The sequence below is a fragment of the Pseudorca crassidens genome, chromosome 3 (assembly GCF_039906515.1).
Source record: "Pseudorca crassidens isolate mPseCra1 chromosome 3, mPseCra1.hap1, whole genome shotgun sequence".
Classification (NCBI taxonomy): Eukaryota; Metazoa; Chordata; class Mammalia; order Artiodactyla; family Delphinidae; genus Pseudorca; species Pseudorca crassidens.
The window spans coordinates 12,500,864-12,525,646 of NC_090298.1; the positions used below are offsets into that span (position 1 = coordinate 12,500,864).

Genomic DNA, 24,783 nt, shown 5'->3' on the forward strand with positions numbered 1-24,783 from the left:
GTCATTTTCACAATGTTGTTTCTTCCAATCCAAGAACATGGTATATCTCTCCATCTGTTGGTATCATCTTTAATTTCTTTCATCAGTGTCTTATAGTTTTCTGAATACAGGTCTTTTGTCTCCTTAGGTTGGTTTATTCCTATGTATTTTTTTCTTTTTGTTGCAGTGGTAAATGGGAGTATTTCCTTAATTTCTCTTTCTGATTTTTCATCATTAGTGTATAGGAATGCAAGAGATTGCTGTGCATTAATTTTGTATCCTGCTACTTTACCAGATTCATTGATTAGCTCTAGTAGTTTTCTGGTAACATCTTTAGGATTCTCTGTGTATAGTAGCATGTCATCTGCAAATGGTGACAGTTTTACTTCTTACTTGGCGATTTGGATTCCTGTTATTTCTTTTCCTTCTCTGATTGCTGTGGCTAAAACTTCCAAAACTGTGTTGAATAATAGTGGTGAGAGTGAACAATCTTGTCTTGTTCTGGATCTCAGAGGAAATGGTTTCAGTTTTTCACCATTGAGAACAATGTTGGCTGTGGGTTTGTCATATATGGCCTTTATTATGTTGAGGTGAGTTCCTTCTGTGCCTATTTTCTGGGGGGTTTTTATCATAAATGGGTGTTGAATTTTGTCGAAAGTTTTTTCTACATCTATTGAGATGGTCATATGGTGTTTCTCCTTCAGTTTGTTAATATGGTTTATCACATTGATTTGCGTATATTGAAGAATCCTTGCATTCCTGGGATAAAACCCACTTGATTGTGGTGTATGATCCTTTTGATGTGCTGTTGAATTCTGTTTGCTAGTATTTTGTTGAGGATTTTTGTGTCTGTGTTTATCAGTGATATTGGCCTGTAGTTTTCTTTCTTTGTGATATCTTTGTCTGGTTTTGATGTCAGGGTGATGGTGGCATCATAGAATAAGTTTGGGAGTGTTTCTTCCTCTGCTATATTTTGGAAGAGTTTGAGAAGGATAGGTGTTAGTGCTTCTCTAAATGTTTGATAGAATTTGCCTGTGAATCCGTCTGATCCTGGGCTTTTGTTTGTTGGAAGATTTTTAATCACAGTCTCAATTTCAGTGCCTGTGATTGGTCTGTTTTTATTTTCTATTTTCTTCCTGGTTCAGTCTCTGAAGGTTGTGCTTTTCTTAGAATTTGTCCATTTCTTCCAGGTTGTTCATTTTATTGGCATACAGTTGCTTGAAGTAATCTCTCCTGATCCTTTGTATTTCTGCAGTGTCAGTTGTTACTTCCCCTTTTTCATTTCTACGTCTGTTGATGTGAGTCTCCTCCCTTTTTTTCTTCATGAGTCTGGTTAGTGGTTTATCAATTTTGTGTATCTTCTCAAAGAACCAGCTTTTAAATTTATTGATCTTTGCTATTGTTTTCTTCATTTCTTTTTCATTTATTTCTGATCTGATCTTTATGATTTCTTCCCTTCTGGTAACTTTGGGTTTTGTTTTTTCTTCTTTCTCTAATTGCTTTAGGTGTAAGCTTAGGTTATTTATTTGAGATGTTCCTTGTTTCTTGAGGTAGGATTGTATTGCTATAAACTTTCCTCTTAGAACTGATTTTGCTGCATCCCATAGGTTTTGGATCATCGTGTTTTCATTGTCATTTGTTCCTAGGTATTTTTTGATTTCCTCGTTGATTTCTTCAGTGATCTCTTGGTTATTTAGTAGTGTATTGTTTAGCCTCCATGTGTTTGTGTTTTTTACAGATTTTTTTCCCTGTAATTGATATCTAGTCTCATAGCGTTGTGGTTGGAAAAGATACTTGATACGATTTCAATTTTCTTAAATTTACCAAGGCGTGATTTGTGACCCAAGCTATGATCTACCCTGGAGAATGTTCCCATGAGCACTTGAGAAGAAAGTGTGTATTCTGTTGTTTTCGGATGGAATGTCCTATAAATACAAATTAAGTCTATCATGTTTAATGTATCATTTAAAGCTTGTGTTTCCTTATATATTTTCATTTTGGATGATCTGTCCATTGGTGAAAGTGGGTGTTAAAAGTCCCGTACTATGATTGTGTTACTGTCGATATCCCCTTTTATGGCTGTTAGCATTTGCCTTAGTATTGAGGTGCTCCTATGTTGGGTGCATAAATATTTACAATTATATCTTCTTCTTGGAGTGATCCCTTGATCATTATGTAGTGTCCTTCTTTGTCTCTTCTAATAGTCCCTATTTTAAAATCTATTTTTTCTGATATGAGAATTGCCACTCCAGCTTTCTTTTGATTTCCATTTGCATGGAATATCTTTTCCCATCCCCTAACTTTCAGTCTGTATGTGTCCCTAGGTCTGAATTACCTCTCTTTTAAACAGCATATATATGTGTCTTGTTTTTGTATCCATTCTGCCAGTCTGTGTCTTTTGGTTGGAGCATTTAATCCATTTACATTTAAGGTAATTATCGATATGTATAGTCCCATTACCATTTTCTTAATTGTTTTGGGTTTGTTATTGTAGGTCTTTTCCTTCTCTTGTGTTTCCCGCCAAGAGAAGTTTCTTTAGCATTTGTTGTAAAGCTGGTTTGGTGGTGCTGAATTCTCTTAGGTTTTGCTTGTCTGAAAAGCTTTTGATTTCTCCATCAAATCTGAATGAGATCCTTGCTGGGTAGAGTAATCTTGGTTGTAGGTTCTTCTCTTTCATCACTTTATCCTGCCACTCGCTTCTGGCCTGCTGAGTTTCTGCTGATAAATCAGCTGATAACCTTATGGGGATTCCCTTGTATTTTATTTTTTGTTTTTCCCTTGCTGCTTTTAATAATTTTTCTTTGTATTTAATTTTTGTTAGTTTGATTAATATGTGACTTTGTGTGTTTTTCCTAGGGTTTATCCTGTTTGGGATTATCTGTGCTTCCTGGACTTGGGTGACTATTTCCTTTCCCATGTTAGGGAAGTTTTCAACTATAATCTCTTCAAATACTTTCTCAGACCCTTTCTTTTTCTCTTCTTCTTCTGGGACCCCTATAATTCGAATGTTGGTGCGTTTAGTGTTGTCTCATAGGTCTCTGAGACTGTCTTCAATTCTTCTCATTCTTTTTTCTATATTCTTCTCTGTGGGACTTATTTCCACTATTTTATCTTCCAGGTCACTTATCCATTCTTCTGCCTCAGTTATTCTGCTATTGATTCCTTCTAGAGAATTTTAAATTTCATTTATTGTGTTGTTCTTCATTGTTTGTTTGCTCTTTAGTTCTTCTAGATCCTTGTTAAACATTTCTTGTATTTTCTCCGTTCTATTTCCAGGATTTTGGATCATCTTTACTATCATTACTCTGAATTCTTTCTCAGGTAGACTGCCTATTTCCTCTTCCTTCATTTGGTCTGTTGGGTTTTTACCTTGCTGCTTCATCTGCTGTGTGTTTCTCTGTCTTCTCATGTTGCTTAACTTACTGTGTTTGGGGTCTGGTTTTCGCAGTCTGCAGGTTCGTAGTTCCCGTTGTTTTTGATGTCTGCCCCCAGTGGCTGAGGTTGGTTCAGTGGGCTGTGTAGGCTTCCTGGTGGAGGGGACTAGTGCCTGTGTTCTGGTGGATGAGGCTAGATCTTGTCTCTGGTGAGCAGGATCGTGTCTGTTGGTGTGTTTTGGGGTGTCTGTGACCTTATTATGATTTTAGGCAGCCTCTCTGCTAATGGGTCAGTTTGTGTTCCTGTCTTGCTATTTGTTTGGCCTAGGGTGTCCAGCACTGTAGCTTGCTGGTTGTTGAGTGGAGCTGGGTCTTGGCATTGTGATGGAGATATCTGGGAGAGCTTTTGCCATTTGATATTATGTGGAGCTGGGAGGTCTCTGGTGGACCAATGTCCTGAACTCGGCTCTCCCACCTCAGAGACTCAGGCTTGACACCCGGCTGGAGCACCAAGACCCTGTCAGCCACAGGGCTCAGAAGAAAAGGGAGAAAGAAAGAGAGAAAGAAAGAAAGAGAGGGAGGGAGGGAGGGAGGAAAAACTAAAATAAAATAGAATAAAGATTTTAAGATAAAAAATTTAAAAATGATTAAAAAGTAAAAAGAAAAAAAATGGACAGACAGAACGCTTGATAAATGGTAAAAGCGAAGCTATGCAGACAGAATCACACCAAGAAGCGTACACATACACACTCACAAAAAGAGAAAAAGGAAAAGAAAGTATATATCTTTTGGGAAGTCTGAGGTCTTCTGCCAGCATTCAGTAGGTGTTCTGTAGGAGCTGTTCCACATGTAGATGTATTTCTGATGTATTTGTGGGGAGGAAAGTGATCTCCGTGTCTTACTCCTCCGCCATCCTGAAGGTCTCTCTTATATTTTTGATCAAGGAGATTGATTCTGTTTTGAAAGGAATGAAAGATTTTGGGAAATAAAAAATACTGCATTTGTTACTGGTCTTATCTTGGGGACAAGAGGTATTCCAAAAAAACTAGAGCCAATGATTTTTCCCTAAAATTACTGTCTGGTATTTTAGAAGATTACTTCATAATGTCATTCTGCCATTTACAATAATACTGCTTCTCACTTTTCTGTTTTTTTAGTGTTTAAGTTTTTTACTCTCCACACGTAATACAGTTCTTCAGCTAAAACAGGAGTAATGAGACAAAATGGTTCTGAAAAGTACAATAGAAAAATATTGTCCACTGGTTTATTTTTCCAAATGAGTAATAGGCTATTTACAAATAAGTAGATCTCCAATGATGTATATTAAAATGGCAAATCTATTACTGTTTGAAATCTAAATTAAAAAAAATTTACTGCTTCTCACTTTTAATAGTACTTTTCATTCCTTCTGATATTCTTATTATTTAGAAAGAAGTAAAGCCACTAGTTTGAAAAATTATGCAAGTTCTTATCAGGGCAAAGGGCCCAGTTGTGACATGCTGGCATGGTCCCTTTGTCTTTATATAAGCTCTTTGAGCCTCAGTATCTTTCATGATAAAGCCGGCGCGAGGAAATCTCCTAACGGGATCCTTGTGATGATCAGATCAGAACGCGTGTGTCAAGCACTTGATGCCATACCTAGCGTGTGTCAGCTGTGATGTCGTGTTGTTCCTATTTAATACCTGGGTTATTGGATTTATAAATAATTTAACATCTTCCTGGGCTTCGTAACCTAACAGTACATGTGGGTCAGTTTAAGTGTTCAGAATCAGCACTTAGTTTTATTACTGTTGAGGGGAATTGTTAATCATTCTAGGACTTGGTAAAGACCCTTGTTGGTAAAAATGTGTTTTTAAAATGCCTGCGTCTTCTGCTGAATATGTTTTTGGCATTCTAAAAGTAAAGAATTTGGTTTTCTCTTGTTTGCTTGCCTGCTTGCTTGCTTTTTGCTTGCTTTTTCAGTTACGTCTGCTGACAAGGTAAATAATTAAGATGAGAAAATAATTGTTTCATGTTGTGGCTTGAATTTTGAGATCTTATTGCTGTACTTCTAGAAAGAGATGACCAGAGCTGTAAAACTAAATGAAGCATGCACTTGGGAAAACAAAGTTTTCTTTCTCTGTGTTCTTTTCTGAAAACCCTAATAGAAGTAATAAAATAAATAGAGTAGTTTCACCAGAAATGTTCAGTGATACCCAGCAGACCTCCTTAGGATTGTATCCATGTTCATGAGAAGCGTTTCTGCCTTCCTGTCAAAGGCCAGTCACGTGAGATTTGTGCTCAGTGTGTAATGTAATATTTCTAAAGTTCTTAAGCTAATTTAGTTCTATTTGAAAATTCTTGTGTGCCAATCTCTCCCTCTCTCTCTTTTTTTTGCTTTTGTGTGTGTGTGGCTTTGTGTGAGAGAGTGGGGAAGCTTGACCACAGGGGTCAGGTACTGCCCTTGAGAGGGGAAGGTGCCCTGGATCCCAGATTATATAAAGTAGCCGTCAGTGCAGAGTTTGAAGAACATTTCTGTCTTTTCCCTTTCATGAGTTAAAGCCCAGTTTGGTAGGTAGCAAAGAGACAGAGCTGAGAGTGACGGGGAGGGAAGGAGAGGGGACAGTGTGGAGGAGAGAGAGAGAGGGAGACAGAGAAAGGGAGAGAGAGAGGGCGTGGTTTTTTAAAAAAAAAATTTATTTATTTATTTGGTTGCACCGGGTCATAGTTGCAGCACTTGGGCTCCTTAGTTGTGGCCGGCGGGCTCCTTAGTTGTGGCCGGCAAGCTCCTTGCTTGTGGCATGAATGTGGGATTTAGTTCCCTGACCAGGGATCAAACCTGGGCCCCTTGCATTGGGAGCGCAGAGTCTTATCCACTGTGCCACCAGGGAAGTCCCCGGAGGTGGGAGTTTAAGGTGATGGAAGCACGTATACATGAAACCTTTTTTTCTCTCCAAACATGAAACTGAATAAAGGAGGGAACAAACACTGGAAGAAAGAGCCAGAACCTTCTGTGATACCTTCCATGTGGTGTGCAAAACTCAGACTTCATCACCGGCGTCCTGGGCAGGATGGCATTGCCACCTGTCTCAGGGGAGCCAGGGATGCCGGCTTTTCGTGGGTCCTGCCGGGCCAGGAGGGCTGGGGGCACAGCTTCGTGAGAGTGGGTGGGCAGCTGCGATGCTGGGCGCCCAGTGGCCCATAGAGTCCTGTTTCCTCTTGTTTCTGTCTGAGCCTCTTCCACATGTTTGTTTCCAGGTGGCAGAGATAAGCGCGGGGGTCCCATCCTAACCTTCCCGGCCCGCAGCAATCATGACAGGATACGGCAGGAGGACCTCCGGAGGCTCATTTCCTACCTGGCCTGTATCCCCAGGTGAGTCCCGCGTGGTCGTGGCTGGTCCCTGTCCCAGAGGTGCAGCGCTGCACACACTCCCCAGAAAACAGCCCACAGGAGCCTGGATTCTGATCAAAGAGCTGTCAAGTGAAGATCATGGTCTTTCTCCTTATTTTCCTTTTGTGACCCTCCTCGGTGCGGGGCTGAGAAGGGCAGTGTTCTGAGTGAGCAGACTTGTGTGGTGGCGATGGGGGTGGCTTGGCCACCGGGCGGGGACCTTAGGTTGTGGTGCCCAAGGCGGAGGTAAAGCAGAGATGATCCTGATAACGGAGACCCGGCGGGCCGGAGGCTCACCAGTGGAGTGTGGTTTCCGAGAGGAACTTTCTGGCTCTGTGCTGCGCTTCAGTTCCTGGGAAGTATTCGGTTGATTTGTAGCGTGAACTTTGCAGGGCATTCAGAATCCCTACCAGCTCATGTCCCGGGACATGGAGTTTGGGAGCTCTCATTCAATCTGCGACCCGCTAGTGACAGCCAGGGGGATTTTCGGCGTAGACGCCGAGGAACACGAGGAATAGGCAAGGCTTTATTTTCTGGAGAGCCCTGACGTGAGGAGCGGTTAACAGCAGTGGGCCAGCGTGTATACCTGCGGAGTCTAGCATCTTTGCTTCTGCTCTAGAAACATATTACTGAGGTTTTACCTACAGAGCGAGCTGACAGCTGGCAGAGGAAACCCTCCCCCGCCTCCCACATTAACATCTCCATTTAATGGTTAAGATTAATTTTTGGAAAACAGAGTGCTGCTCTGATATGATCCAAGCATACAACCAGGCCTGGCATAAGAGGTGGCTGTGTGCCGGGGATCGGAGTGGGACCCCCTGTGGGGAAGAGGTACTCTCACCCCAGAAGGGGGTGTGCTAAAGCGGGGCATGGCTGATGTGCGCCAGTGAAGAGGGATTTCCTAGGAGACTAAACGAGCGCAAGAAAAAGGACACTCGGTCATGATATAGACTAACGAGTAGCCGTAAGGAACATGTTATGCCGGGAAAGCATAAAAGACGGTCAACAGCAGCGTAGTGGATTCTAAAGTTTGAGGTGGGTGTAACAGATCGCCCACGGAGCAGGGCTGGTGACTCTCCCCCGACCTCTTTGGGTTGACACCAGCCAGGGAAACAGCACTGTCCTCTGGCAACCCATCCTCACTGTGGCTGAGGAAGGTCAGCTTTGGTGTCGATGGTCTGAGCTTCAGAGGGGGTTCTTGGGTTTTGCTGTAGGGTATCCTTTGTGGGAAAGCTATTACATCCAATCATCAGCAACATACTAATGGGCCCCTGCTTAAATATGTGGAAAAGTTTTCCCTTTCCTCTTACCCTGATATTTTCTTGGACTGTTGAACTGTTGAAATCACAGAGTTGGAAAGAGTTTTAGAAGTTATTTACTACTCACTGTCACTTATAAATAACAACATAGTTTACAGCCACTACTTACTGAGCTCTTACTATGTGCCATGTGCTGTGCTAATGATGAAAAAGAAACAGATACAGACGATGATGTGAAAAAACAAATCCCTGCCATCCAAAATGATGCTTGGTGTATAGTTCAATGAAACACAAGTTGAATTTCACCCAGGTGATCTTTTAGAAAACATTTCCACCGTTGGAATTCTGTATATAACTCTGGCAACTTGCTTTCTGGTTTTAAAATCCATATTGATTATAAATATAAAAAAACTACTTTTCCTTTCATTGGTATCATAAAGAAATCGATTCAGGTATATTTTGAATCAGCTGGATGACCCACTTTAAAAAAAAAAAAACACAAAACTTTGTCCTGGGAATCGTGAGTGTAAACAAAACTAGAGAGAAGCGAACACCCATGTGCCCATCATCCAGCTCCAACGATTATTGGATTCTGCCAATCTTGTCTACTTCCCCAAGAAAACATAGCAAATCCCAGATAGTCTCTCATTTCTCTCATAAGTTCCTCAGTGTGTAGAGTGACCCTCCAAGCACCGAGCACAGTCAGTTCGTTTCATTGCCTGGCTTTGCTTTTGTATTTACAATTTTAAGTGACAGGCAATGCCAGTTTCTTTTTCTTGGTTAATGAGCAAATGAGAGAGATTAATTTGTATGTAAATGATGCGTTTGCCAGATGATAGTGGAGGAAGGTTTCCCAGTGGTCCAAATAGAAGTGGCCACAAAAAGAGTCCTCTCCAGGTCCACCGCAGGTCCTACAGCGACTGACAGAGAGCCTTAGTGCCGCCTTCAGGGAGCCTGCAGAGGTGGGAGCGCTCTGGTTTTAGCCAGACAGTGGGATCAGTGATCATGTCAGGAGATGAATGGTGTGTGAATTTTTGGGGACTTGTGGGTTGGCTTGTTCTTTATTTGAGTCTATAATTTGTTGTTACAGTTTCAGAGTGAAATACACAGTCCTGGGCAGTGGGAGGGGCAGGGGGAGGATGTCCTGTGGGACTCCTGTCTCTGTCCACCACTGTCGATATTTTCTGCGATGTGATGCTAGCCTCTGGCTGCCCCTCAGCCAGTCAGTTACAGGGCTACACATTCCCGGATTTGGAGAAGTGTGCCATCCGGGAAAGCTTGGGGGTCAGAGTCAGATGGACTGACCTGGTTTACTTAATTTTATGGGTTTTCTGATCTACGAGATGTGATAGTAATCTGTACTTCTCGGATCGCTGTATTAATAAGTAAGATTATTTATGCACATGCCCAGCACAGTGTCTGACCTCATGGTAGCTGTCTCAGAAGTGGTACAGTAATGTCCATCTTTCGTATTTGCTCTTCGACTTCCCTTCAGTTGATTTTCTTTTTGCCATGTGTTCTAGAACCAGATCATCTTGTCTGTTTTTTTTCTGCGTGGCCTCCTGTCTTTGCCTCTTAAAATGTGGCCCCCAGAGTTAAAACATAATGTGATCTGAGAGTAGCGACTAGTTTTGAGTACTGTTGTTTGGGCCACCTTCCCTCCCCTCTCCCTTCCTTAAAAAACGAAGAAACAAACAATTAGAATAATAGATTGGTTTTCATATGATTAATTTGCAAGGGAACTTTTCCTTAAATGTGTAGGAGAAAAGTCACAGCGGAACTTCTTCGTGGTGTGATGGGGACTCCTGCACAGAAATGATAATCACGTTAGTCTTGGTGCACCTCTAGGTGTTTATTGCTCTTTTGAATTATACTCATTATGTTCTAGAAAGTTTTGACTTCTTTGGAATGATTTATAGCAACTAAATGGATAAAGCACTCTGACTCTCTTTTGTCACCAATGAAATCATGTGAAACTTTTGAGTTGATTCATTCATGAACATTCATATAAAAAGGTACCTTCTTCATCTAGGAACTGAAGAAAGGAGAGTTTCTCTTTTTTGGAGACCTGAATTGAAAAAGGACCTTAGTTTCATCTACATTTTTAAAAATCTCACAGCTAAAATGAGGCTCTTAGGTAAAACTGCTGAAATTCCTGGTTAACAAGTCACACTTTGCAGTGAGCAGTGCCTTGAAGGAAGAGCGTGGCACGGAGCCCTTGAGCAGCAGCTGTGCTTGTTCATTAGACGCTCAGAAATAGAGCTGTGGCTGTGGTCACGTTTGCAAGTCGCCACTTTCTTAATAACGCGTGGCTTTTAACTTGATAAAGACAGATGGGTGCGAAGGATGTGCACTCCCAGCCCAGTTGGAGTGCTGCTTGCTTTACTTGGAAGTCACCGGTGGGAACAGTTGGATGGCGGAGGCAGGTGACTGGTTAATCCTTCTGTAAGCGCTGTAAGCTCAGGGCACCTTTTGCTTGTGTCTCTCTCCAGCTTGTTCCTCTTGTTAAGCCTGGAGTTATTCAGGATTCCTTCTAAGCCCCGTCAAGTGGAGGGGCTTTGTAGTTTTACGTACACACCACTGTGTAGAGCTATGTGAGGAGAAAGGCTGCCAGAGAATTTACCTTGATAGGGGAAGACCGATGCTTAAAGTGCAGGCACCAAACAGCAGCTCGTACAACAGCAGAACCTGTTGCCTGACAGCCTCCTGTCTTTGGTGTACGGCAGCAGAACACGAGAGTCTGGAGCAGAAGGTCCCAGCTGGGCAGCAGACATCCGACGTCCTGCTCAGGCAGATCTAGCCCCAAGGCGCTGTGGAGCCCAGAAGTTTCTACTGAATGGAATCTTGCAGGATGGCAAGCTCCTTTAGAACCCCAGGAAGTTCAGAATGCTTAATTTCAGTGACTTGGGGGATTTTAGGAAGCATTTCTGGGAGTGCCCAGCTACCTCTAAGGATTTGTGAAGGTGACCCGAGACGCTCCCAGGATCGTGGCCCAGGACCTACTTGAGACAGGAGGAGTGATGGCATGAGGAGTGTTGAGCCCTGTTAACTGTTTTTCAGTTCATATTCATACAGGAGTTAATCCAGTCACTCCTGCAGCTTTCCACAGTGGAGTGATAAGCCGGTGTGTTGGATCAGTCCGTTTTCTCCTTAGGGCTTTCAGGACTGTGTTCCTAGGACTGCGGGCCACCATCAACTCAGGTTCTGTCCCCACGGACTTTTTTGGAATGTTTTTGGGAGTATGCCTCTTATACTGATGAAGTTGTCATAGGAACTTGGAGTGTCTGTTACTCTACTGGTATGAATCAAAAGATAAGGAAAAGAATGGCGTGTGAGGGAGTGGGGAGGGCATGGAGGCGGGGGATGGGAGAAGGTAGGGGAGTAAGCTCATGTGAGAGAGTGTGAAATTGGTTTTTATTTCGACTTAAATTTAGGTGAGACTATGGATTTTTTTTTCCCTGTCTAAAATGGTCTCACTTTATTTTTAGAATTTGTTTTTTTTTTTTTTTTTTTTTTTGCGGTACGCAGGCCTCTCACTGTTGTGGCCTCTCCCATTGCGGAGCACAGGCTCCGGATGCGCAGGCTCAGCGGCCATGGCTCACGGGCCCAGCTGCTCCGTGGCATGTGGGATCTTCCCGGACCGGGGCATGAACCCGCGTCCGCTGCATCGGCAGGCGGACTCTCAACCACTGCGCCGCCAGGGAAGCCCTATTTTTAGAAATTTTTTATTAAAAAATTTTTGAAGTGTAGTCAGTCGCTTTACCATATTGTGTTAGTTTCAGGTGTACAGCAGAATTATTCAGTTACGTGTATTTTTTTCAGATTACTTTCCATTGTTGATTATTACAAGATATTGAATGTAGTTCCTTGTGCTAGTAAATCTTTGTTGCTGATCTGTTTTATGTATAGTAGTTTGTATCTGCTAATCCCAAACTCCTAATTTATCCCTCCCCCCAATCCCCTTCCCTTTGGTAACCATAAATTTGTTTTCTATGTTTGTGAGTCTGTTTCTGTTTAGTACATAGATTCATTTGTATTATTTTTAGATTCCACATATAAGTGATATCATATAATGTTTGTCTTTGTCTGACTTAGTAGGATGATCTCTAGGTCCGTCATTGTTGCTGCAAATGGCAATATTCCTTCATTTTTATGGCTGAGTAATATTCCATTGTGTGTATGTACCACATCTTCTTAACCCAGTTTGTCTGTTGATGGTCACTCAGGTTGTTTCCGTGTTGGCTATTGTTAATTGTGCTGTTAGGAACATTGGGGGAGATGTATATTTTTTAATTAAAGTTTTCATTTTTCACTGGATATATGCCCAGGAGTGGGATTGCTGGGTCGTATGGTAGTTCTACTTTTAGTTTTTAGAGGAACCTCCATACTGTTCTCCATAGAGGCTGCACCAGTTTACATTCCCACCAACAGTGTAGGAGGGTCCCCTTTTCTCCACACCCTCTCAGGCATTTATTATTTGTAGACTTTTTGATGATGGCCATTCTGACCGGCGTGAGGTGATACCTCATTGTAGTTTTGATTTGCATTTCTCTAATGATTAGTGGTGTTGAGCATCCTTTCATCCTCCTGTTGCCAGCTGTATGTCTTCTTTGGAGAGATGTCTATTTAGGTCTTCTGTCCTTTTTTTTTGATTCGGTTGTTTGTTTTTTTTGATATTGAGGTGGTATGAGCTGTTTGTATATTTTGAATGTTAACCCATGTCAGTCACATCATTTGCAAATATTTTCTCCCATTCTGTAGGTTGTCTTTTCGGTTGCTTGATGGTTTTCTTTGCTGTGCAAAAGCCTTTAAGTTGGATTAGGTCCCATTTGTTTAGGGTTTAAAAAATTTTTTTTTATTGGAGTATAGTTACTTTACAATGTTGTGTTAGTTTCTGCTGTCCAGCAAAGTGAATCAGCCATATGTATAATATACATATATCTCCTCCCTCCCAGATTTCCTTCCCATTTAGGTCACCACAGAGCACTGAGTTCCCTGTGCTATACAGTAGATCCTCACTAGTTATCTGTTTTATACATAGTAGTGTATATATATCAATCCCAATCTCCCAGTTCATCCCACCACTGTTTTGCTTTTGTTTCTTTTGCCTTGGGAGATTGATCTAAGAAAATATTGCTACAATTTATGTCAGAAAATGTTTTGCTTATGTTCTCTTCTAGGAGTTTTATGGTGTCATGTTTTACATTTAAGTCTTTAAACCATTTTGAGTTTATTTTTGTATGTAGTGTGAAGGGAGTCCATGGATTTTTAACCCAAGTTTATGAACACTCTGACTTTTTTCTTTACTGCAGATGTGCGTTCTGTATATTTCCCATGTACTCAGAGGTTGAGATTTAATAAAGTTAATAATTTTTATTTCTTCATCAAGGACATTCTTAAGACAAACTGGCTCTTTTGTTTTAACAGCTAGAACGTGGAGAGGAAGCATACGTGACTCCTAGCACTACCTTGACTTGTGCTCAGAGCCAGCGGTGTCCACCGTGGCCTGTGCGCCATTGGCGCGACCAGCTGAAAAAGATAGATTTTACCCCACAGACCCCGCCAGAAGGGTGCCAAGGATCCCCGGGGGCGGGTGGACCACACCTGAGAACTTCTGAGGTAGCTCAGGGGCCTGGGACAAGTTAAAGGGAATAAACTGGGACATTCAAAAGCTCCTGCTATCACCAGCACGCCAGTGCAGGTGGTTTCGGCTCCTGTGACCCCAGAGTCCCGCGTGACTGCTGTTCACTGCTCTGCGTGTGCTGCTGGGGTTCTGTCCCCGCTGTTTAGCGGCCCTAACAGTTACTAGACAGCATGTGTGATCGGTTAACGCACAAAAGACCAGAGAGGTGGGCAGGACGGTCATTGCTCTTCTCCTAAAGAGAAGGCAAGATGCAAAACCGTGGACACAAAAGAAAAAGTTTGAAGGTTTTTGAGGTTGAACCCTGTGCGTGAATAGTCAGTCTACTCTGTTAAGGTACCGGGGAGGGTGAGGACCACGGGTGAGACCTAAGCTCTTTCTGTAATGCTCTCTCGTCCGCCAGCTCCCTGGGCACAAGTGCTGGCCAGCCAGGCGGTGGGTGGAGGGAGGTGCCCCACAGGCAGCAGGATGACGGAAGCAGAATCGGCCTTGCCCAGCAGGACTCTGACCAGAAAAAGTGGTGGGAGTCGCGTGGTTTCAACGTGTCTTTTCTTTCTCTGTAGTGAAGAAGTCTGCAAGCGAGGATTCACGGTGATCGTGGACATGCGTGGGTCCAAGTGGGACTCCATCAAGCCTCTGCTGAAGATATTACAAGAGTCCTTCCCCTGCTGCATTCACGTTGCACTGATAATCAAGCCAGACAACTTTTGGCAGAAACAGAGGACTAATTTTGGCAGTTCTAAATTTGAATTTGAGGTAACTTCCCTGTGTAGCCAGACCAACTAAACCAGTAGGTGTGATTTATTAAAAGCTTTTCCGTCATCATTTTAGGCTGGTTATAGATTTTTAAAAACCACGTATTCAACAAGAACTGCATATCTGACGTACATATGACATGCAAAATTAGTTATTGTGTAAAATAACACAATTAGGCTTGTTTCTCGCCTTATCCCAGTGGGTGTTTTGCCCATGGAGGGTTTAGGTTCCAGGCCTCTTGTTTCTGGGTAATGGGGCTACTGGGGTGTAAGGCGTGTGTCTTAGAAAGAGAAGCCTGTTTCCTTTTACTACACGGGATAAAATAGCTTTACTGTTCAGTGCAAGTGGCTTTAGGTGGCTTCAGAGTCATCATCGTTACCTCAGCCTTGGAAATAAGGGAATGTTAGGGAGAAATGCTCAACTTCACATTTCCTGAGGAAAATGTGTGGGAGAGACTGACTTTTCATCGTGTCCTGGAGAGGACGGTGTGCCGTGTATTTCACACGTCAGGTCTCTCGTTTATGAAAAGGGAGAGGTTCCTTGAAAACCTATGTGGGGCTCTGGATTCAGTTAGCACCCAAGGTCGTTGTCTTTCAGCTAGTGTGTAAAACAGACCTCAACCCGCTGGCTTACTCTCCTTTCCCCTGGAAACTGCTCTCCTTAAGTAAGCTACCAGGGTTCTGACAAGGCTTTGATGCAGCTGGTCTCATCCGATGATTATGGGGGGAAAGTATTCTGGCCAGCTGGAAACTTGATTCATGCCATATTCTGTAATAAAATTTAAGTATTTTCTAACAATAAATTATAATAATTTTTAGTTGACTAGATCGCTTCCTCTAGCCACTTTGCCCAAACATTAGGTTTCAGTGAATGTATTCACGTATTTCAAGGTTAACGACAATAATAGTATTAAACATACCACACAATATTAATTCTTAAGCTTTATGTTACATGTTACACACACTTTTCAATGTCTTTTCATGGGTACATTACTTGCATTTTAAAATTTCTCAGTCCATGGTATTGATTTTCAACCTGAAATCTGAATTTAGTTTGAATTTGAATTTGAAACTGCACCCAAGAGGTTTAGATGAAAGGTGAAACCAGTAAGCCTTTATCTTCACACACAAGAAGAAGTGATTTTGGAGGACAGTTTGTTGGATATTATATTAGTTATTCTCTTGACGCAGAATGTAAAGTGTGTTGTATTTAATGATACAGGTTTTAAGCAGAAATAATGATGTGGTGGTATAATGTATGCAGGTTTTTGCTTGTCTAATTGTGATCTTTCCCTCTGGGCCTTTAAAAGTTTCCTGCACTGGCTTTTCTATTGAACTTGTCTGTACATTATCACGAGCTTCTGTCTGTGAAGTGATTGTCTCCATGGACATTATTAAAGTCTGGGCAGACGAGACAGGGATGAACAGACAGTCACGCTTCAGGCAAAAGTGCTGGCCGAGGAGCCGCCCCTCTTTCTCGCTCTGCTGCCTTTTGCCATTTCTTATGTCAAACAGCATAGAGATACAGTTCTAGGTTTCTCTAAGGCTGGAGGTGACAGAGGTGGGGCTAAACGAGCCTTTCTCTGTTTTATCTTTTGGTTCTAGGCCACACATCTTTTCCCTCTCCCTTTGTCTTCATATTTACCCCACCTCACCCCCAGTTATGTTTTCCTTGAGGCATAATACTAATATTAACTCTGCGTCATCTTCTGATAGGATGAGATGAAGATTTCTTGCTCAGGTTGTAATTGACTAAAACTTTGTTAGATTGGAATGTAGTCGATGATGTATTGAATACAACACTTGTACTGCTCAGAATCGCTGCTGGTTATTGCAGTGAATGAAGCATTCCCTCTCTCTCCAACTTTGTGAGAAGAGCTTCTGCCAGCTTTCTTGCTAACCCTTGTGTATTTTCTACATTTAAAAAAAGCCATTCATATTCTGATGTGCCTAAGATAGTGGGTTAATTTCCGCATTCTTGGAAAGAAATCTAATATCTTTAGCTGTCCTGAAATTCATATGATTCTATAATTTGGGGTATTGCAACTAACATATATGTGTTGCTCTAATGGATTTGTCGTTCACTGACTGTACTAATGCCTCTTTCATTTACATTTGTTTTTATGGGGCCAGAACAAGGTATGTTACGTTTTCTATAAATGGATTACTTGCTTTAAGTTTGATCTGTGATTAAGCGTTGCAAACTGCATTATGATAAGACCGTATAAGATTGGTTCATCTTCTCATACATGATTTTTTTTCCCCTTAAGACAAATATGGTCTCTTTAGAAGGCCTTACCAAAGTAGTTGACCCTTCTCAGCTAACGCCCGAATTTGACGGCTGCCTGGAATACAACCATGAAGAATGGATTGAAATCCGAGTTGCTTTTGAAGACTACATTAGCAATGCCACCCACATGCTGTCTCGGCTGGAGGAGCTTCAGGACATCCTAGCTAAGAAGGAGTTGCCTCAGGATTTGGAGGGGGCTCGGAATATGATCGAGGAACATTCCCAGCTGAAGAAGAAGGTGATTAAGGCCCCCATAGAGGACTTGGATTTAGAGGGACAGAAGCTGCTGCAGAGGATTCAGAGCAGTGACAGCTTTCCCAAAAAGAACTCGGGGTCAGGCAACGCAGACCTGCAGAGCCTCTTACCCAAGGTGTCCGCCATGCTGGACAGGCTGCACTCAACGCGGCAGCACCTGCATCAGATGTGGCATGTGAGGAAGCTAAAGCTGGACCAGTGCTTTCAGCTGAGGCTGTTTGAACAGGATGCTGAGAAGGTAAAAGACGGGGGAGGGACGCTAAAATGCGCCATGGAGGGAGGCTTCCTGGATCCTTGGGTCTCGGCAGCCGAGGCTGGTTTGGTCAGGAGAAAGGGCAGAATGAAAGGGCTGGGGAAGGGTAAGCCACTCGCACGGCATCGGTGGGAGACCGGCAGCGTCGGTTCAGAGACCTCCCCTCAGTCTGCTTTCCACTGCTACTCACTGTGCAACGCAGAGCTCTTCTAGAAACTTAGAGTTGCTAATTACTAATAGTTTGGTTTAGAATGCCTGTAAGATAGACGAGAATATTTTCAATTAAAAGAGTGAAAACTTTGTAGGATATATTATTGAAAGCAATAGTTGTTCGAGTATTTTTCTAATAACTGCTCTTCCACTCATAAAAGCCAGTGAGAAAACACCCTTCAGATCTACTGTTGAGTATGTTTTTACAATAAAAGGTGAGTAATGAATTAAAAATAATAGCTTCTGGGAAATAGAGGCAATAATTACTTATGGTTTCATGTTTCCGTATTGTGCTCGAGTCAGACCAACTGGCCAAAGTGAGCTCTTGTCTGTCTCAGCAACGTGAAAGCAGGACACTTATTTAGAGGAATACGTTGCAAGCCGTGAACATGAGTGAATTGATCCCTCTTAATTTGAGCTCACTGAATTTTTTTTCATGGACGGGAAAATTTTTTGTAAAGTTAGAAAACATTAAAAATCTTTGCTATAAAAGGACCTTTTGAAAGGTGACAATCCACCACTATTTTCCAGTAATATTATTTGGTAAGCTTTTAACCTCTCTTTATGGTTAAAGTACAGCTGACCCTTGAACAGCACGGGGGCAGGGATGCTGACGCTTCCTGCAGTTGAAAATCCAGACTGCTCTCTCTGCCTCCAAGACAAAGGAATTGATAAATGACTCACCCGAGGACAGCAAGCTGAAACAGTTTGGATAGAATCAGGCCTCCAACTCTAGTTCTTTTGATTCCATATATTGTGATCTCTAGTTGAACACAACTCTCCCCCACACTTAGTTAATTTAAAGATGTGTAAAATGAAAATATAGGTACTCATTTGTTGAAAAATATCTGCATATGAGTAGACCTGTGCAGTTCAGACCCGTGTTGTTCAAGGTTCAACTGTAGTGCCTTGTCAAAGATAACTAGAAAAGCTTCCTTTCAATTACTAGACAAACAGGTGACTGTCCCTGGAAGTCACATTCACATCACAGAAGCAGTGCTAATTGATAATCGTTTCTTTTTCCTTAAATGTTTTCCTGGGAACAATGAAATTAACATCCTTCTCCAGGTAGCATCTGTATAGAATCTTAAGAGAGACGTCATTGTTAAAGTTTTCCCCATTTCTTTTTATTTTTACGGTAAATTTTATTGTTTGCATTTGCACAGGGATTTTTTAAAATTTTTTATTCTTGCACTAAAGAGCATAACCTTTTAGTCATTGGAATTGCTGTCAGTAATCTGTGGTCAAAGCAAAGCCCATCCAGAAACCTGTAAGTTTGTAACTTCACCTAACGGGTCTTTTTTTTGCACAGCAGTGTGCCTAATTATGTTGTTCAGTATAGAAGAGAGACTGGGTTGAGGGTCAGAAGATTAGAGTTTTAATTAGCCTGGGGGATTTGAATACCTCTCTTTACTTATCTGCTCCTTAGTCCCTCATCTGTCAAAGGAACACACTAGATAAGATTTTCTTGTAGCTCCTGCAAGTTCAGAGCTGCTGACTGGTTAGAAGTGGAGACTCTTCTGGGCCCTGGCGCCTGAGAGGTTGTCAGAGGAAAGACGCCACTCTTTCTTGGTTCGGTCCCGTGCTGGGAGCCGCGTCAGTCATTTCTTTTTCTGGAGTGATTCCAGGTTGTCTTTCTTCATTCCGGTAGATGTTTGACTGGATCACGCACAACAAGGGCCTGTTTCTGAACAGCTACACTGAGATTGGGACCAGCCATCCTCATGCAATGGAGCTTCAGACACAGCACAACCACTTTGCCATGAACTGCATGGTAAGATCCTGTGGGAACAGAGGTATCCTGTGAAAGTATAAAACGGGAGCTTATTTACACAGATCATTCCCAGCACACTGCGGGGAGCCCATGCAGGGGCTTCTGACAGCTCAGCGGCAGCAGCTGACCTCCAGGGGCGGGAAGTTCTCTGTGGGAGCAGTGTTTACTTAACAAAAGCGAAAACAAGCAAACAGACAAACCAGTGAAACTCGAACCAATTACTTGGCCAGTGCCACGTGCACGGCTTTGAGTCTGGCTCCTGCGCTGTACGTCCTGGGAGCCCGCGGGGACCCAGAAGAGCTTTTCAGAGGCCGAGTGAGCCTCCGGGACCAGCCCAGTGTCAGTTTGCTGGCCGCCTGTCCTTCACGCTGAAGGAATCAGCCAGCCTGCTGTTCACCTGGAGGGCATCCTTCAGCTCTCGTCAAACGGGAGCGCTCCTCCCAAGGTGAACGCAGGGAGTCGGGTCTGGACGCCAGCCGTGCCTGGAATCCTCTGGCTCCCTTTGATGCCCTGGGCCTCTTGTGATTGGACAGCTGCGAGACTACAGTGCAAACAAACACCCCAAAAGAAACCCAACAGTGAATTTTAAATAACGGTCTTATTACATTTTTGGAGTTAATATAACTGCAGTAGAGCTGTAGTTCTGTAGGGTATATGGTTACTTCTCTAGAGAGTTATTCTAGAAATTTTCACCTTAGAGACAGAGTTTTGGTGTGGACTTTGAGCCAGAATTATGAGAATTCACCCTCTTAGCCTTGTAACGTGCGTTAAAGAGCATTGAAACGATGTGCAGACGGGGTCTTCGTTTAAATTAGTTCAGTAAGATGCCATTTAATTAAAGTTCAGTCCACAAAGTGCTCCACTTTAGGTAGTTTCAAAGATAAGATTCAGCGATAAAATGTTTGTAATAGACACTGTCCCAGAAGTTTGATACTGTTCTTGAGTTTGAGGTAAGAGAATTTTGGGGTTAAGTGATTCAGCCTGGGGAGAGGTGAAGAGAACGCAAATGTGGGCCTTTGGGGGAAGCGTCTTAGAAGAATTTGTTCCTAAAAAAATTCCTATCAATTTTTCAGAATATTCTGAAACTTCTAGTAATGGTGAAAGGCACGTTCAGCCGACCATATCACATACTTTAAAAACTAGAAATGTTAAAATACATTTTGTAAAAACTAGAAATGACCGGAAAGGGTCCTCTCCCTCCCCCAGCATTACTGTGACACATTTAGGAATCAGCAGAAGAGGAAGCATGTGTGGAAGACAGGTGTGGTGTGTTAGGAATGTAGAGGTTTTAAATTGTGACTCTTGTTTACCGCATGACCTTGGGCAGTCTGTTTAATCTCTTTGAGCCTCGGTTTCCTAATCTCTGAAGTGGGAATAATCTCTGCCTAACACGGTGTTACATTATTTTACTTACTCTGTATGTGTAAGACACTAAGCAGAGTGCTGAACACAAAGTAAGTACTTGATAAATGGTCGTTATTATCAGTGATGTTATCATCTAATTAAAAATACTGTCAGTATTTTTAGTATATTATAGTAAGAAACTCTTAAAAGTATGGGTGACTTTTTTTAGGTTTAAGTATATTTTCTGTTTTTCTATGATACATTTTTATCACTTCTCTAAGTAAAAATTTTAATTGAAAAAGGATGTGGTAACCCTGTGCACTGCGTGGTGACAGCTCCTGGGAGCGCTTTCCAAAAGCCTACCAGTCCCTGGTTCCGAACACCTCCCTGAGTCCTCAGTATCTGTCTAGGACATTTATTTATGCCGAACCGGGGCCTGTTAACCTTCAGCCCTTTCTTGTGCTATCTACAGTGTTTTCAACATTTTTTGACAAAGAAAATCAAAGTGCTAGATATCAGTAAGCAAAGTTGATAATCTTTTAAGAAAGCATTTTAAGGGACAGCAACAATCGTGCTCATTCTCCTGTCACAGGTTTTTTTTTTTGTTTTTTTTTTGCGGTACGTGGGCCTCTTACTGCTGTGGCCTCTCCCGTTGCGGAGCATAGGCTCCGGACGCGCAGGCCCAGCGGCCATGGCTCACGGGCCCAGCCGCTCCGCAGCATGTGGGATCTTCCTGGACCGGGGCATGAACCCGTGTCCCCTGCATCGGCAGGCAGACTCTCAACCACTGTGCCACCAGGGAAGCCCCACAGGTATTTTTAAAGTCTATGATGGTGAGAGTCTAGGTGGAGGTACTTCTAACGTAGGGAGTTGTACGTTTGTACATTGCCGTGCTTGTGTACACACTCATTTGGGCTGTGTGCCACGTGGTTCCTTCCTCCTGCAGTAAGTGACAGAGGTATGGACGAGGCATAAGGCATAGAGCAGTACTCTATTTGCGGAGCACAGTCTGTTTGAGGGGATGAAAGTAATCCAGGGCCCTGAAACAGCGTCAAGGGGGACCCACAATGGAGCCATCCAAATGGACAGCTCTTCTCCGGATGCCGACAGAGGGCATCTGCCGATGCTCTTCCCGACAGACCTTTTGGGTAGATTTTCCTCTTTGAGCATACAGAGAAAGCAGAACTTAGTGAATGTGGCCACCTGTCACCGGAGAGGGAGAATGCATATGAGAAGGGCAGACACTGCTCTTGACCTAGAGGATGCTAGTTAGAGCGTTAATGCCGCATGAGTCAGTGAGGCCAGTTCCCCAGGGATTGTGGCCTTGACTGGATGTCACAGCCTCACAAAGTACCCCCTCCCTGCCGCTGCAGACACCTGGATGTGTGGTAGCTGATTGGAGCCTGCAGCCCAGAGAAGTACCTCCGAGGCTGGCGGCTGGCTTTCTAAACCCAGATAAAGGCGACTCCACCTAGTTTAGGTTTAGGTCAGAAGTGGAGGAAAGGAATGAGTAAATGAAGGTACAGAGACAGAACGACAAGTGCATTCTCTAGGACGCTTACTTGGTGGGCTGGAGACTAGGTGACAGTGACAAGGCTCATGTAGGGGTCCAGGTGTGAGCCAGTGGGAGACTGGCCTGGAGGACTATGGCAGAAAGGAGGAAGACTGTAGAGGAGTTTGGGTAGGTTGGATAATTAGATTTGATTTAGGGGCAAGAATCGTAGGAGCCAGAGGTGAGTCTACGGTTTGGGGAGACCCATTGCAAGGTGCAGTGTTGTGATGCGTCACGAAAAATAATAAGTAATACATACATGGAGAGCAGCAGCCTGGGATTTGTTGAAGGTGTGCATTCCTCACTCTGCCTTTGCTGCAATGTGACGCTTGAAGAAGATTGAAGGTGGGAGGGGAAATACCACAGTGAGAACTCCTTTTGCAAGAAAAACGCCTTTTTGTTTTTTAAAAACCTTGCACCCTTATTTTGCGGCAAGCTAGTGGACTTGAAGACAGAGATTGCAACACAGTAGAAAAGTGTGATTTAAAGTTTGAACACAGCGCTGTTCTGTTCGCACCCCAGTTCATATTCCTTGGTGAATGTGAATCCATTTACAGATTTTCTGTTGGCGCCAGAAAGATGACTTGGGCTTATGTAGAAAGGAGAGCTTGTTTTCACACAAAATAGCCTCTGGTTGCTAAGTACATAGTTTGTCGTTTCTGGCTTCTAGTTACAAACTGCAGCGGTGGGTTCCTGCAGTTCTGGGTAACTGCTTGCCACCTGGACCCTTTTCAGGATTTGAGGCCAAGAAGCGAGTCATAGTGCATTTGTGTGCACCCACTTGTGTGTGTGACTGCTTTGTGCCTAACAGTATCCCTCCCAGCTAGTTGATCTGTAATTTTGCAGGTTTTTTTTTTTTTTTTTCCGGTACGCGGGCCTCTCACTGCCGTGGCCTCTCCTGTTGTGGAGCACAGGCTCCGGACGCGCAGCCTCAGCGGCCATGGCTCACGGGCCCAGACGCTCCGCGGCAAAGAGCCACTAACTGTATGCATTTCGGTGGGATCTTCCCGGACCGGGGCACGAACCCGTATCCCCTGCATCGGCAGGCGGACTCTCAACCACTGCGCCACCAGGGAAGCCCTGTAATTTTGCAGTTTTACAAATAGAAACTGAGACCAGTACCTATGGTTTATGGAAATCCAAATAGCAAAACACATGTCCTATTACCCCCCAGCTGAGCCTGCTGTTAAAATGTAACTTTGCAACGAGCGCTCTCCGCATTTCTTGGAAAGACAGCCCGTGCGCCTTCCCCTGACCAGCTCCGCTTTCTGCCCCCTTCGCAGAACGTGTACGTGAACATAAACCGCATCATGTCGGTGGCCAGCCGCCTGGTGGAGTCGGGCCACTACGCCTCCCAGCAGATCAAGCAGATCGCCAGCCAGCTGGAGCAGGAGTGGAAGGCGTTCGCGGCCGCCCTGGACGAGCGCAGCACTCTGCTGGACATGTCGTCCGTCTTCCACCAGAAGGCAGAGAAGGTCAGTGCCTGGGACCCCCCGCCCCCGGCCCGGAGCCCTGTGTTCACACGGCAGAGCCCAGGAGGACGCTGGGGCCCTGAAGTCCACAGCTGCGCCCAGCCCGCTGTGCAACCTCAGGCACGCCGTTCCACCTCCTTGTCCCTTACTTTCCTCATTCGTAAAGTGGAGAGAAAAGTACGAACTTGAGCAGCCGTTGCATGGTGTGACGCAGTCACTCATATTAGCTGCTGCACAGGGCCTGGTACGCTGTAGGGACTCGCAAGTGGCAACTGCTGTCCTTTATCCCCTCCTGTCCCTCCTCATCATCACTTGAGGATTCCACTTAGGGTGCTTTGGCAGCAAGTAACAGAAAGCCTGACTCTCAGGTTTAGACATCAGGGGCTGTTGAGTTCTTGTCTCACAACACAGGGAATTGCAAAGTATAGGGAGTTCCAGCCGCACAGTGGTATCAGGGCTGGGTAGGCTCCTGGCTGGGCCTGGCCATCCCCTTGGGGTGCCGGGTGTGTGCCGCAGCTTCCAGCGCCGGCCCCTCTACTGTGGTGTCCCACGCGTGCAGGATAGCGGTGTCGTGTCCTCTCACTTTCTCGGGGCGACAGTGTTTTCAAAAGGTCCCTCCAGCCCAGCCCGCTTCCCTACAGTCCCCTTGGCCAGGAGAGGGGTGCCTGCCCACACCCTGGCTTCAGCGGGGCGGGGAAGGGCAGTTCTGGGTTCTCAGCCTCCCCGGCAGGGGCAAGGCTCTGCCAGCCAGGGCTGCGGTGGGAAAGTGGCTTTGGGATGTGGTTTCCAGTGTCCCTCACAGTTACTAAGTCACTTGTGTGGATTCAGCTTCGCATCAGCTTCATCTGCTGATGTGCTGGTCACAGTACCTTATTTCAGAGGTAACGTGATGTGCGCCCTTAACGCTCCCCACATGCCCACAAACAGGCGAACCTGCTTCAGTGAACACGCCTGGAAAACAGCAAAAGGAAAGTGAATTGCTGTGACTCAGATGCTAGTGCTGGAAGCCTGGGTGGTGAAACACCTTTTCAAGACATAGAGGAAGAAAGCTCAGGAACTTCGGGCCACCAGGAAGACACAAGTGGTTGCCTCAATTGAAACTCCTAGAGCTTCCTCAGGGATAGTTATGGGAGGAAGCCTACGTTCATAGGGGTCTGCACTGACGCTTCTAAGAAGGAAATAGTATCCCTTTAATCTAGAAACAGTCTTGTTGAGGAGTGAAGGCAACAGGGAAGGTAGAGGCCCCACCTTGCCT

General features: G+C 44.0%; 1 protein-coding gene across 6 annotated transcripts in view; it reads left to right on the top strand.

Moving 5' to 3' along the window:
- Positions 1–24,783, top strand: part of TRIO (trio Rho guanine nucleotide exchange factor) — a 369,954-nt gene that overhangs the window by 140,554 nt on the left and 204,617 nt on the right. For all 6 annotated transcript variants that reach the window (XM_067730390.1, XM_067730392.1, XM_067730389.1 and 3 more), the window contains 5 exons: positions 6,591–6,705; positions 14,187–14,379; positions 16,649–17,161; positions 19,038–19,160; positions 23,340–23,531. In XM_067730390.1, the coding sequence (XP_067586491.1) occupies positions 6,591–6,705; positions 14,187–14,379; positions 16,649–17,161; positions 19,038–19,160; positions 23,340–23,531 (1,136 nt within the window). The remainder of the gene's footprint in view (positions 1–6,590; positions 6,706–14,186; positions 14,380–16,648; positions 17,162–19,037; positions 19,161–23,339; positions 23,532–24,783) is intronic.